The sequence below is a fragment of the Esox lucius genome, chromosome 3 (genome assembly GCF_011004845.1).
Source record: "Esox lucius isolate fEsoLuc1 chromosome 3, fEsoLuc1.pri, whole genome shotgun sequence".
Lineage (NCBI taxonomy): Eukaryota > Metazoa > Chordata > Actinopteri > Esociformes > Esocidae > Esox > Esox lucius.
The window spans coordinates 16252831-16265913 of NC_047571.1; the positions used below are offsets into that span (position 1 = coordinate 16252831).

General features: G+C 44.1%; 1 protein-coding gene across 14 annotated transcripts in view; it reads right to left on the bottom strand.

The window, feature by feature from the left end:
• Positions 1 to 13083, bottom strand: part of LOC105019322 (adhesion G protein-coupled receptor L2) — an 88016-nt gene that overhangs the window by 40615 nt on the left and 34318 nt on the right. For 10 of the 14 annotated variants that reach the window (XM_020045257.2, XM_020045263.2, XM_020045251.2 and 7 more), the window contains exons 3-6: positions 9029 to 9242; positions 5242 to 5351; positions 4167 to 4181; positions 2098 to 2901 (exon numbers count right to left, since the gene is read on the bottom strand). In XM_020045257.2, coding sequence (XP_019900816.2) covers positions 2098 to 2901; positions 4167 to 4181; positions 5242 to 5351; positions 9029 to 9242 — 1143 coding nt within the window. The remainder of the gene's footprint in view (positions 1 to 2097; positions 2902 to 4166; positions 4182 to 5241; positions 5352 to 9028; positions 9243 to 13083) is intronic. The other 4 variants (XM_010885402.3, XM_010885431.4, XM_029116521.2 and 1 more) reach the window with 1 other exon arrangement.

The window sequence follows — 13083 nt, forward strand, 5'->3', positions numbered from 1 at the left end:
TAATGATCAGCTGAGACCAGCTATGAATGCAAATCCATAGCTGTATGCATTCTAGTTTCAATTCCAGTAGCAGAACCATAGCCGGAACCAGGCTTCTTAAACTAAATGGGTAAAATAATCAGTGTTGACTACTGGATGGCTGGGTTTTGTTCAGCATTACATCTATCACAAGCAGCTGAACCAGTGTGTTTGTTTGTGTGTCGGGCTCTCTGGAATTTGCGTTTGGTTTCAGCATTAGGGGAGGCAGCACAACACACTAAAGCCCCTTTCGAAATGTCGTTTCCTCTCCTCCCTTTCAGGCTGTTAGAAGACATGAAAGGAAGTGATGATAATTCTATTGTTAATTCCCTTTCTATACATCTCGCCCCGAGAACCCGGGACAGAAACATACGTGCCAGATCAGCAACGAAGAACTAAATTATTCCAACTGAAGTGCCTTGTGTCTGTCTGTCGGTTCCCGTTCTACGTGGTCTTAATTGACCACTCTGGTTGGGTTGGGCACACAGATGAACTCCACCTCTGAGACCTTCATGTCAAGGGCTCAGGACCTCTGCCTGTCTGTCTATCTGTCTCTGTCTGAAGGGTAGATATGTATGCCGAGGGAGCGGCGAGGAAACAAACAGACGCGCTGACAAGCGGTCAGAGTGCAGGAACATATGGTGTCCATGGAGACGCTGCCCTTGCACACACGGGTCAGGGATCAGATGTCACGCTGAAGAAAAAGAACCTTTCAAGTTAACCAAGCTATAGCCTGGGTCCCTTGCCGACAGAAAAAAAAAAAAAAACACTTCGTTTTCACTACTGTTTCACGTCAATCAATACAGAAGCGCAACCTTCGAGAAACAGAGTTATTCAGGCAACACAACTCAGTCAGAACTCACTGACGCAGGGAGAGGCGCTTTGGAGAAACTTGTCTCCGTAACGTTAGCATGTTCGCGCTGACAGACTGACTGGCACTGTGCCCAACACGTCATCCAAACCCATAGTTGATAGTTGCTAGATAGCCCTACAAGTAAGTACTTGAACTAGAGCAGTGGGTTAGCGGGACTTAGCCTAGCTCTCGGGGATGAGGAGGTACAGACAGGTAATTACGGCCTTTATCAGACAGTGTGATGTAAGGGCCCTGTCTGATGACATGCACGTCTGTCTCCCCTCCAGACACTCCACAGATTAAAATCCTACACTGCCTGAGTGGACCATCAGCCGTAATTGATCTCTTTCTCTTTCTCCCCACTGATCAAGTCATACTTCCAACCTTGTCATCCGGCCATGATTTAACCCGTGTTACCGCCACCTAAGCACACAGTACTTTGACTGGGTTTTAACACCGACCGACCGCCGCGCCACAATATTATGTAGATTGGCTCAATCTACGCTATGAGGAGCCGTCAACCAACAGTGTGGTGTAGCCATGGCAACATATGTCCGAAATCGGATCCGAAAGCAAGACCAGGAAAGGCAAGTGGGAATAAGATAACCTTCTGTCAGACTGTGTGCAATATTTCAGAATCCCATTCTAGGGCATTAAAGGGAAGTTCACAAGGCCACTGTTCATAATGGATTGGGATAAGACCTGAGATTAGACAATTTGATAGGGTCCAGGCTTCAAGTGGAGAGGGAGTGCTTGAGCTAGCATTATGGTAATAAAGGAAGCAAGGCTTTCCAGCTGATGCTATGTGCTCTGCTGCCTTTAAGGGGATTCTACTACCTCCTTCCAAGCTGGATCTGTCATTTTCTGATGACAAAACAAGGTCTGTCCTTAGGACTCCACTATTCTCTGAATTGCACTTCAACCGCATTCAAAATTCAAAAACATTCAAAAACAAACATGTCATCTGTGACTGTGCATGATGCAATACACACTCAACACACACACACACAAACACTGGAGGATGATCAGAAGTACAGTAGATGAAAACCAAACAAACAAAACAAAAGGCGGAGTGTAACTTTCGCACGGTCGCCCGCGACTCAGACCTGTCGCAGCCTTTCATCTCGCACTCAAGAAACGCAAGGGTTTCCGTGTGAAAACTGGAACCCACACAGATCTACGGCCAGAATTCATATGACAGAGTCCCAGCGGCGGGCGCGGCTTACCTTCTGCGGGGTCTTTCTCTGCGTCAAACTCCAGGTCGTAGCGCAGGATGTAATAGTTATTCCACACATACAGCTGGTTGTCTCTGGGGTTGTAATCCACCGCAGCAATGTACTGGTGCTGGTTGGGGAACAGGATATCGGTGTACTCTCCCTGGTTCAGCTTGGTGTTGTAGATGTAGTCCATGTGGCTCTTGGCGGCCTCGCTCTCGTTCTCCTCGTAGGTGGACCTCACCACGTGCAGGACGCCGCACACCATGAAGGCGTTGGAGGCCGACCTCTTGTCGTACGCCGTCTCCCAGGTGGCCTCGAAGCGCAGCGTGTACGGGTTGAGCTGCGAGACCACGATGCGCCCGTTGTTCTGCTCCGTGGCGTAGATCACCCACAGTCCCCGCTCGTCCACCGCCAGGTCGATGTCCGTCTTGCCGCCCCAGCGGTACGGCGAGGTGTCGTGGTAGTTGGCGTTGGCCACGATGGCCTCGCCGCTCTTGATGCGCGTGCGCAGGTCGAATTTCACGATGTTACGCGTGCGCTCCTTGTTGAAGAAGACGGCGCCGTCGTAGGCCACGAAGCCCGTGCCATCCACGCGGTGCGGGAGTTTATAGGTGGTGGTCTGGCGGCCGTTTCGGAAGTCGTCCAGGGAAGCGTATTCAATGAGTGTGTCCGTGCGGTACGGCGTCCAGGGCATGAAGAAGACTTTGTCCCCAGCCTGCAGGGGGTCTTTGCACCACGCCCCAGCCTGTTGCTCAGCCTCAAACACAAACGTGGGCTCCCCCACCCCATTCAGGGTCCCGGGACAAATGAAAACTGGCGAGGGAGAAAGATACAAAAAGGGGGTTTAAGTAGAACAATGAGCTGAGCGTGGACATACATATTTGGTCAAGGTATGTGGTGCGGGTGTGGGGTATAGGTTTCACTGCTGTCCGAGTAGAGTGTGGGACGAAGATGAATGACACTGTCTTTTAACTAGTGCTTGGAGCTATTGCTTGTGAATAGAGTAAAAATAACGAAGACAAGAGAAGTGCAGGACTGAGTAAAGGTCTTGCTTCTTTACTGAGACTGTCTGCCGTACACGTAAACTGTGTGGGACAAAAAAAATCCAAAAAGGAAAACAAAAGGAGGAAAAAACCTGTAAATAAAGACATGTAAGGGATGGGAGAGGTAGAGCTGAAGTATAAACTGGAACAGCTGTCTACCTGCCATTGAACACTAACGCTGATAACTGTGTTAATGGCAAACTGCACATGCTCATTAAAGAAGCACACAGAAGACAAAATGATAAGGGATTTGATTTCACACCTTGGAGATACCAAACAACATATTCCGGATGGGGGTGGCAGCAAAGCTGAGGTAAAATGATAAGGGTCTAGATTTGGAAGACAGGACAACAAGAGTAGCGGGCCGGAACTCTACGTCAGGCAGAGAAACGACGTCATAACAGGCAGAGAAACTCCATGCCATGTCAGGCAGAGAAACATCTGATGGGTGAGGGAGGCCATTGCAAGTGTCCCATTGGATTCCCCTGGATTGGTGTCAGATGGAAAAAGGTGGGTTTCGTTGAGTTTCGTAAAACTTTTCAGTCCTTGCCAACCTCACTCTCCCATCTTTGCCAACGGGTTACCATCACGTGCTACGGTTGCGGACAAAGGGTACAGCAGGCCAAGCAGAGCAAAACAAGAGCGAGGAGACAAAAGAAAGCTTTGATCAAAAAGCGAACTCTCATTACTGTCGTAGTGACTGAGCGGGCGCAGGGGGTATCATCTCTAATGTAATCAACACAGGAGTCAGTGAGGATCGTTCTGATAAGATGTTATGAATTCATGTCTAGACCAAAAATATATTTTAAATCTCTAGACTGCTTTTAAAAAATCGGCTTTGAAATTCAAATGATCTCCCAGAGTTGCAATCAACACCCTATGGGGGTTTGGGGCGTGTGTTTTGACTAGAGAGGCAATCAGGAAGGAAGGAGACAAGAGGGAGGGTTGTATTGAACACCACATAACAGCGGGCCAGGGGGTGGGATGTGGGGGGGGTGGGGTGGGGGTGGGGGGGTGACTGGACCAGTCATTTACCTTTTTGTTCCACTTCTATTTTAGGCATTGGAAAAGAAAGAAAGCAAAAAAGAAAGAGTGCAAGAGGGAGAGAAAGTCATCGTGAGTTAACTGGCAGGTATTTGTGTAGAGGAAGTTAGAGGATGGAGTCGCTAGAGGAGCAGCAGACCCCTGTTTTGAGGGAACAAGAAAGAAAATGCAGGGACATTATCAGGTCCTATAATAAGAAAGCATGCATGTTAGGACTGGAAACAAACAATTCCATACTTTTCTGGCCATCAAAATGATGTTTTAGCCTAATTACTGGTCGCTCAGTAACAAACAGGCCACAGGCCTTATCAAGTTAATTGTTCTGACATAGAGAAATATTGTACTGTTTCTGAAATCACTACTCAGTTTAAAATCCGATAACATTCATAGAGAAACAGCAGAAGTGTTATGTTTGGCAGTATTGACTGGGGTGATATTTACACTAAAATGTTTATAGACACAAATCTGTACGGTAACTCAATTCCAAAGTCTGCTTCGCCCACGAGAACATTACTTGTTGCTAATGTTACAGCCGAAATTTCCCTAATGAACCAAAGAATACAACCGCAAGTCAACAATGGCTGATGAGCAAGCTAATTTCGAGTTGCTTTATTAAACCAGTGAAGCAAACAGAAGAAGGAAAGATCCTAGCAAGACAACAGAGGAACAGGAAAGACTGAAACCTAGAAGAAGAGAAAGCATAATACAATATTAGAGGTTCATTTGGAAAAGAAACCAGGGAGGAAGGAGAAAAGAAAGGAAAGTTAGTTGGAGAAATGAAGAACAGACAAAGCAAGATAATTCCTCCAGAGGAGATCTCCAGCGAGTGACGTAACGGAAGAAAGCGTGCGTGTGTGTTGCGGGAGTCTTTTAAAGAGAAATACATAAATGTTCTTCCACTGGGACAAACTTCAGAATGTCTGACAACAGACCAGAAACATCCCCCGGACCCGACACCCCACTGAATCAAAGTTCTAGTCACAAAGCCTGACGGCGTGTTTGAGACACATCATGGGGTGGAGGGTCAGCCGAATGACAAGCGCTTCAATAAAGGCTTCATACTCACTGTAGGGGACGCATTCATACTGGACTTCTAGGTACTTGTAGGTGCCAGGGCAGGGATCGGGGAAGACATCCGAGCCTGTCACCACAACACACTGGGTACGGTTGTTGCACCTGGGAAGAGACGGATATCACACACACGTTTTAGCAATGACACAAACTACAGGAACGTCACCAGAGAGGTATTAGAGAAAACATCTGAATAATGCATGATCGCTCCCCTCTTCCACGGACACACTCATTCAAATCAAGTTTGCAGCATTGCGGTGGAGAAGGATATGAAAATCATATTCATCAGAGCGGGGCCTTGATTCAATATCCTGTAGTGTAGATGGCACCATAACAAGTTGGAGGGGGGCATAGAGTGAAAGAAATAAAAGAAGAAAACTGTAAATAGATATAAAGAGAAACACATGAACACACACTAGCTTTAAAGAGAAACACACATGCACACACAGTTAATAGGTATAAAGAGAAACACATGCACACACAGATTCACACACACTCGATACAAAGAGAAACATACACACACACATGAACTATATACAAAGAGAAATACACACACACACACACACACACACACACACTAGATACAAAGAAAAACACACACTTGATATAAGGAGAAACACACACACACACACTAGATACAAAAAGGAACACACACACACACACACTATATACAAAGAGAAATACACACAAACACTAGATAAAAAGAAAAACACAAACACTTGTTATAAGGAGAAACACATACACACACACTAGATACAGTAGATAAACAAACACACATAAAACATAAGTATAAATGAAGACACACCCACACAGTAAACACCCTAGAAATTAAGAAAGCACACCAACAGTGTAGAAAAATAATGAGGCCAGGCAGGTTTGGTAGGGAGGATTATGTGACGCTCATGTATCTCAAGACAGAACATCCACCACATCATTCACCCTGACAGAGAATAATGTTAATGTGTTGGACAGGTGTCTCAAATGTCTAGTTGGTCACTGGAACAGACCTTTCAGCAGGTGAAATACATATACCGTTTAAACGATCTTCATCCTGCACCTCATGTGGGGGCCTTCACTATGGGAGTCACTTAGTTCTCTCCTAACTTTCCTTCGACCTTGCAACGACGTAGCGTGCGCCACACGTAAATTAAAATGCTACAACTCTGCATGTTGGTGTTTGGCGCGAGGGCGAGAGAGGGAGGGGAGGAGAAAGAAGAACTGATTCGGTGTAAATAGAGGATGAAATTGTCCCCACTTCAATCAGGCTCTCTTGAGGCGGAGGGATTGAGACGGTTGCAGCACCCAGGCTCAGCAGACGCAAACAGTTACCCGTGACAAGAAAAGAAAAGGCCCGAAAAATAGCCCCTTTCAACATATTGCTGGACTGTTTAGTGATAAATATTTTAGAAGGTCAAATGCAAAGTCGTGCAAGATGGACAGATCTCTGAAAGAATCACAGTCGAAGCAGAAAACCTAGCTGTCTCTCAAAAGCCGGGAAAGAAACCAGCTTTCAGTGTGACAGCCAAAGTACAAATGAGGTTGTTATCAGATCTGCCATAAAACATCCCTGTGACCTAGTAACCTTGTAGGAAATCCATGTGTAATACAATTACGTACCGATAAGACACAAATGTGTAAAATGTTAAGTGTTCATTAACCAGTCCCGCGCTGCCTATTACTGCCTGCTTATAAGTAGCAGATTAGCAATAAAATATTGAACAATTACTTCCCACCAATCTACGGTATATGCTAATCATGTCCTTTTTTCCCTCCAAATTCTTCCCATTTCTTGTCGTTGCATCATCTATTGTACAATAGCAGCCGGCAGATCATCATCATCATCACCATCGCCATCATTACGGTGACATTACATGAGGTTGTCTGGAAGGCAGACAGACAGTGGCGTCTGTTACCAGAGTTACACCCATCCACTTCCCTTCGTCTAGAAAATATTAATTAAGAAAAATGTCAACATCCCCAGCCCAAGGCTATTACCCTGTCCTACTCTCAGGGTAGAAATCGTGCTGCCTGGGAAAGGGTGTGCAAAACCCTCCAGAACATCCCCTTAGCTACAAATCCCTGCAATTAATCTGCTAGCTAGCTACCCTCGTATATTTCTCTCCACTGACACCACGATAACACCAGAAATTATGAAACCAAAGGAATAAATGCATAAACAAATGACTCATTGCCCCCGTACGAGCAAACGCTAATTTCTCTACACCGAAACACAGCAATTTCACCTATCGTATCTTTGTGCTAATCACATATTTGTTCATGACCAATTGTCCGATGGCCTCGTATTAACTCTCCAAACACTAAGTAAGCCAATAGCGGCGAAAGGGTCAATCGCGGTCAAACGGACCAGCAGAGGTTTTTCTAGGAAAGGTATTCATCTCCTTTGTTCCAGTCGGCATCCGTCATGGCCAGGCACTAGACAAGAGCCTCACCCGACGGATGTTCTGAGGCCTGCTGCTGCCTGAACCAACCCACGTTATTTCATTAACGCTAATTATTGTCAGGTCTAATTTCCTCTGATCTACAGCATTAGAATAATGCACACAGGGCTTTGCGATGCACACGTTCCCCTCACACGTGCACCTAAATATTTAGCGGCGCCACCTGGAATCTCTGTGTATAATAGAAGGTTCCTGAATGTTTTATTGTGCACTGCCGTTCCTTTGTTTGACTGTATTTTTTTTTTCATTTAGGGACACACATGCTCCTTGTAAATGAGGTTAGCGTACAGCAGGCTACAGCAGGCTTGGTGGTGTAGAACACTGTCAGGCCTTGGGCAGTAATTCACCTCTGTTGTCTACTTAGGGACTGCGTTACTGTCTTTGTTACTGGATTAGCCTGAAGTGGAGTTGAGTCGAGCTAGGCAACAGTGAGTGTGAAGAGTTGACCACCGAAATGGAGCGACGCGGTGAGCATTCTCTTCTGTCCGGTCGGGCGCGACTGCCGAGGCCAGAGCAGCGCTACATGCAGTGTGACGAGCTAAATATGGGACATCTTGATTATCTATTCAGGATATAAGTGTGTTAAGGAACCTGTGGGAATTCAAGTGGATGCAGATGGATAAAGCAGCGGACAGGACCTACTTCCTGAGGTGGACTACATACATAATGTGCTATAGCACGCTGGCCCAAGTGATGCGTGCTGCCTAGCGACAGTACTGTAGCTAAATGTCCTGGGAGACTGCTACTAATATAAATGGTATTATGTGGGAGCAGAGGAATTGCACAGGACTGGGGGCTGCAGTTTTGGAACAAAGAAGCCAAATGTTGGAAACAGGGGGATTAAGAAGGAGGGTCATGTGATTTTGGTTTCTTTTGAGCCGGACTGACTGACTGACTGGCCGGTCGGCCGGCTGGCTGGTTGGCTGGATGATTGTTGCAGCTGCGGTATTACTGGTGCCGGGACACATAGAACATATGGTGTAGGGTTGCTACTAATGACCCCCTGTCCAGTTCTTATGGTCTAGAGTTTCACAACAATACCCAAAACAACATCTGATTATTGAAGAGGGTAGGAAGTGTGTTTAAAGTGTGTTTTGGCCTGTTGAAAGGGTAACACTATGCTAGTCCTGTAATATAAACCAAACCACTTGTTCCGATACACAAATAGTGGATCCAGAATCACCCAAGTGGAATTTAGAATCCCATTTCCACACAGCTCTAACAACCTCCAGGTTCTAGTATTTGTGTAAGGAGACCTCTTTGCTCTATTAGCTTTGAGATACAATCTTGTAGGCCTTGGGTGAGACTGCAGTTGGCTCTAACCTTTGTGATATGATCTTGTAGGCGTCGGGGAGGTAACAGTTGACGTTCTCCATCTGGAACGGGTCGGCGTCGCAGATCTTGTCGTCCGTGCGGCCGTAGTTGGCCGTCTCAATCATGATAACATCGGCACCTGGGCAGCGAAGATCAATAGCGTAGCCCTCGCAGGAGAGCTCCCTTCTGACCAGGCCAAACGGCAAGGCCGCACGGCTGAACGCTGCAGGACGGAGGGACAACAAAGAAGAGCGGGAGAAGAACAAAGGAAGGAAGAAAAGGAGAACAGAAAGAGATAAGAAAGAAAGGGGAAAAAAAGAAAGGAAAAAAACAGAAAGAAACAGAGAAAACATTAGGTGAAGTGCTGTATAGAAACGGCAGTAATACTTTGGCCTCATAGGAGGGGGGACAAACATACACACTGACAATGAGTCATCTGATATCTCAGGAGGTAGCGGTGCAGACTGCAGAGCATCAAAGGGAATCCATTAAATTAGTCTGTAGACCACTTGTCCAATGTTTACAACAGTTAAAACACACAAGAGCCATAACACACATCACAACAAGGATTACAAAACAGACAATCAAATTAAACAACGCATTTCTAGACAGCCTGAAGATTTCTTTAAAAGATGTCAAATCAAAGTCACTGGGGACCGGACATTGTATAGCGGTGGAATGGAAAAAGAGCCAAACTAAACAATTCAAATACACCTAAACCCAATACTAGACTGAGGAGAGAAAAAAAAACACTCTCCTTTTCTTCCTCCAGGACTGTAGTTCAACAAAGAATGAAGGTTTGTTTCGACGTTGTTCCTTCATTTGCTTTTTGGTTTGCTGTATTTCTATCATTACAGCATGAGGCAGAAAAGAGCCTGAATCTCCTAGCAGCAGCATGGAGTGTAATTTAATCCATTTTACAGTGTCGGAGATCGAAGAGTGGACTGTCTGGAGTCCACAGAGGGGGAAAAATCTATATGCGGAGCTCAGCAGATGTGAACACCCGCCAAATAGCTGTGCTTTAGGGAAAATTAACTATTTCACTCAATTTCTGTTCCCCTCATCAACAAATCATACGGAAAAAGTAATTGTTTTCACATTTCTTTGATATGTTGACATATATAAATATATATAAATATTGAAGCAGTACAGATTGAGAGATGTTAACAGAAAGTGAGGGAAGACAGACACAAAGACAGATACGTTCAGTAATTGGATTCACACATCAAAGCTCATGCCGTACCAAGTATGCAGTTGAAATCAATAAGAAAAGTCATCAAGATCTAGAAATGCAAATGGTGTTCCATTAAAGACCTGAGTGTGAGGCGGCAGCATTGCATGACTGAATCACTGTCAATAATAACTGTTGTCCGCGGCAACAGTGTGCCTCCCTGAGGGGCCAGCTGCCATTTGTGTATTCTGCCACTGCGCTACTCTCCTAATTAGTCTCTCCTTTCAGCCTGTTACCTTCTCAGCACTCCCATTGGCTCCTTGGCATTGTCATGTAATAACACTAACCACCCCGGGTTCGCTTTGCACCCGCCTGCTAATTGCACCCACACACACTTTTGACAGCTGAGGCCTGACACATTTAGCAATTGTTTGAACGAATGGCTCAGAGTTGAAGTGATTTCATCTTGAAACCACTACCCTGAGACCCCGACCTTGGCTAACATGCCTATCTGTCTGCTTGTCATTCCCATAGCAGTGTTGTGCCGTCATCCTGTTATAATGGTATTCTGTGTTGGCTCCGCAAATGTCGCAGACAAACACTGACGAGTGTCGAGAAAGGTATGAATACAAACATGGAAATAAAGCACCTGTAAGCCACCAGATGAGAATTTCTGGACCTGACTGGAGGACAGAGGCCCTAAATAAGCTCTCAATAGGAAAATGTTTTATTATGCATGAACCAATTTTACAACATAAGTCTATGAGACCACTTCAAATTACAATTATGTGCATTCATGAATATAGAGCAAATGATAAACACTGATGCTACTGGCCTGATGAGTCTGCTTACTTAAGATGATGTTGAGGATTGTTTGTTCATTCGATCTAATCTAACTAACTGATATAACTATGGTAATTACTAATTACCCATATTTACTTCATGAGAAACCTGTCCAGAATGGTAAATGATATAAGATTGAATATTAGCCTTCAACTTCACTAAAATGACTAATGAACAGGATCCACAGCCATTCCTCACAGAGGGAGTGACAGCTTTATCACATTGGCTACAGAAAGCAGACAGAAAGAATGTGTTTCATCAGGTTTTAAAGTTTCTAAATGTCTTTCAGAGTGGAGCGTAGCTAGTTCACCCCCCTCGCTGTAACTTCTTTCACTCCCTTTTCCTTCATTCCACCAGCCAGCTATGGGCCATCTATCTGCCATCTATCAGGGAACCGAATATGGTCTGATCACACACAGCTGCCGTCAACTGAGGTCTAGCGATTGATTAAGCCTGGGGCTTGCCTGCCTCCTCCCCCCCAGTACAGTAAAGATCCATCTGGTCAGAGGGCAACAGTATATCAATTAAGAGGAGTATCTTGACTGTACTGGGCACTCACAAGGACAAATTGCTTGGTTCCTCGGCTCCCTTCAGATAGAATGGATCTTATTAATGACTTTCTTACCTCCTGGTAATTGGACACGTATCATGAAACACGTAAAAAATAGCAAAATGTAACGTTTGAGAAAATATTGTTTTGTTATCCTGTGGGGGAAAATAACGGACTGAAAAAGTGATTTATTTTTGTTTGAGTATTGCAAGTCATATTTTTTTAATCATCATTATATCCAGTGAGAAACCATTGGTCCTTCAGGATTTAAAAAATAATTGTTTAACATTGTTTAAATTCAAATTTAATTACAATTTTTTATTTAAACTTCTAAATCATTTCTTAATTATATTCTAATTGGATTATTATTTTCAATTCAATTTTGATGAATATTTTTTTATTTAATAAAAAATAAATGAAATTATTAAAAGATATCTGTATTTTTCTTTGATAGTCTCTGGGTTGATTTATCTCACTTTTGAACTGTATTAGTGAAGAATTGTCAGCGACAACCAACACATTTTGACATATATCTAATGGGAGTTTTTCCCCCCCAGAAGGCTGACAGGTCACTGCGGTATTGCAAGCAGTATTTTTCAACAATCTAGCTAGCTAGCATTGTTTCTAGGCTAGTGTGCCGAGGCTTCAGTAAGAGGATTTATTTTTGCAAATGTGTTAGCGTTACCCTTTTCAGGATAAACTCGTGATGAATGTTACAAGTATTTAATATAATCTGTCTGGTGAGTGAACTATAATTTTTTTTTAAACCACTTGGTGTTGTTATTGATTATGCATGTGAAACATTATTGCCATTAAACTAGACATTAGATAACCAGTTAATTTGTGGGTTGAATGTTATAGGTAAACATGTTTGCAATGTGAAGTAGTCTATAAGTTGTATATCGGAACAGGTAAATGCATTCTGTCTATGACTACTGTCTCTCTATTAGCCTAACATTGTTTAACAAAACGTGCACTCACCTACATGGTCAATGTCCTTTCACCATTACAAGCCAGTCAATACCAACATGTGCAATTTCTCACTAAAAGCCTAGATCCAATAGCCACTGTTAGTCATTGATTACAACGTACAAAGAAGTGAACAGATGGAAAATCACTGGCCCTTTACAATGTAGATACTTTTCAGGGACATCACTGTGGAACTTTCATTAGAAGTTAGAATCAGGCAGAGGTTTGCGCATGGGAATGCATTGTATTTTTAGGTGCACGAGTGTCAATATCTTTGAGGAAGTGTGAAAAGCTTTTAATCTCATGGCTCCGTGTCGTTTTGAGACTGCTCTGCTCCAACTTTGCAGCAGCAGGAAAAGAATTGCCATTAGCAAGTCCGGCAGCCAGCTGCCGATCAGAACTGGGAAAATCTATGGCACATTCTGTGAGTGTCCAAAAAATAATTAAGCAAGTGTACCTCTTTCTTTATAGCACCTTCAGAATAACATTAAATCATCCTAACACTGCATTCCGCAGACCAATAAATAATAT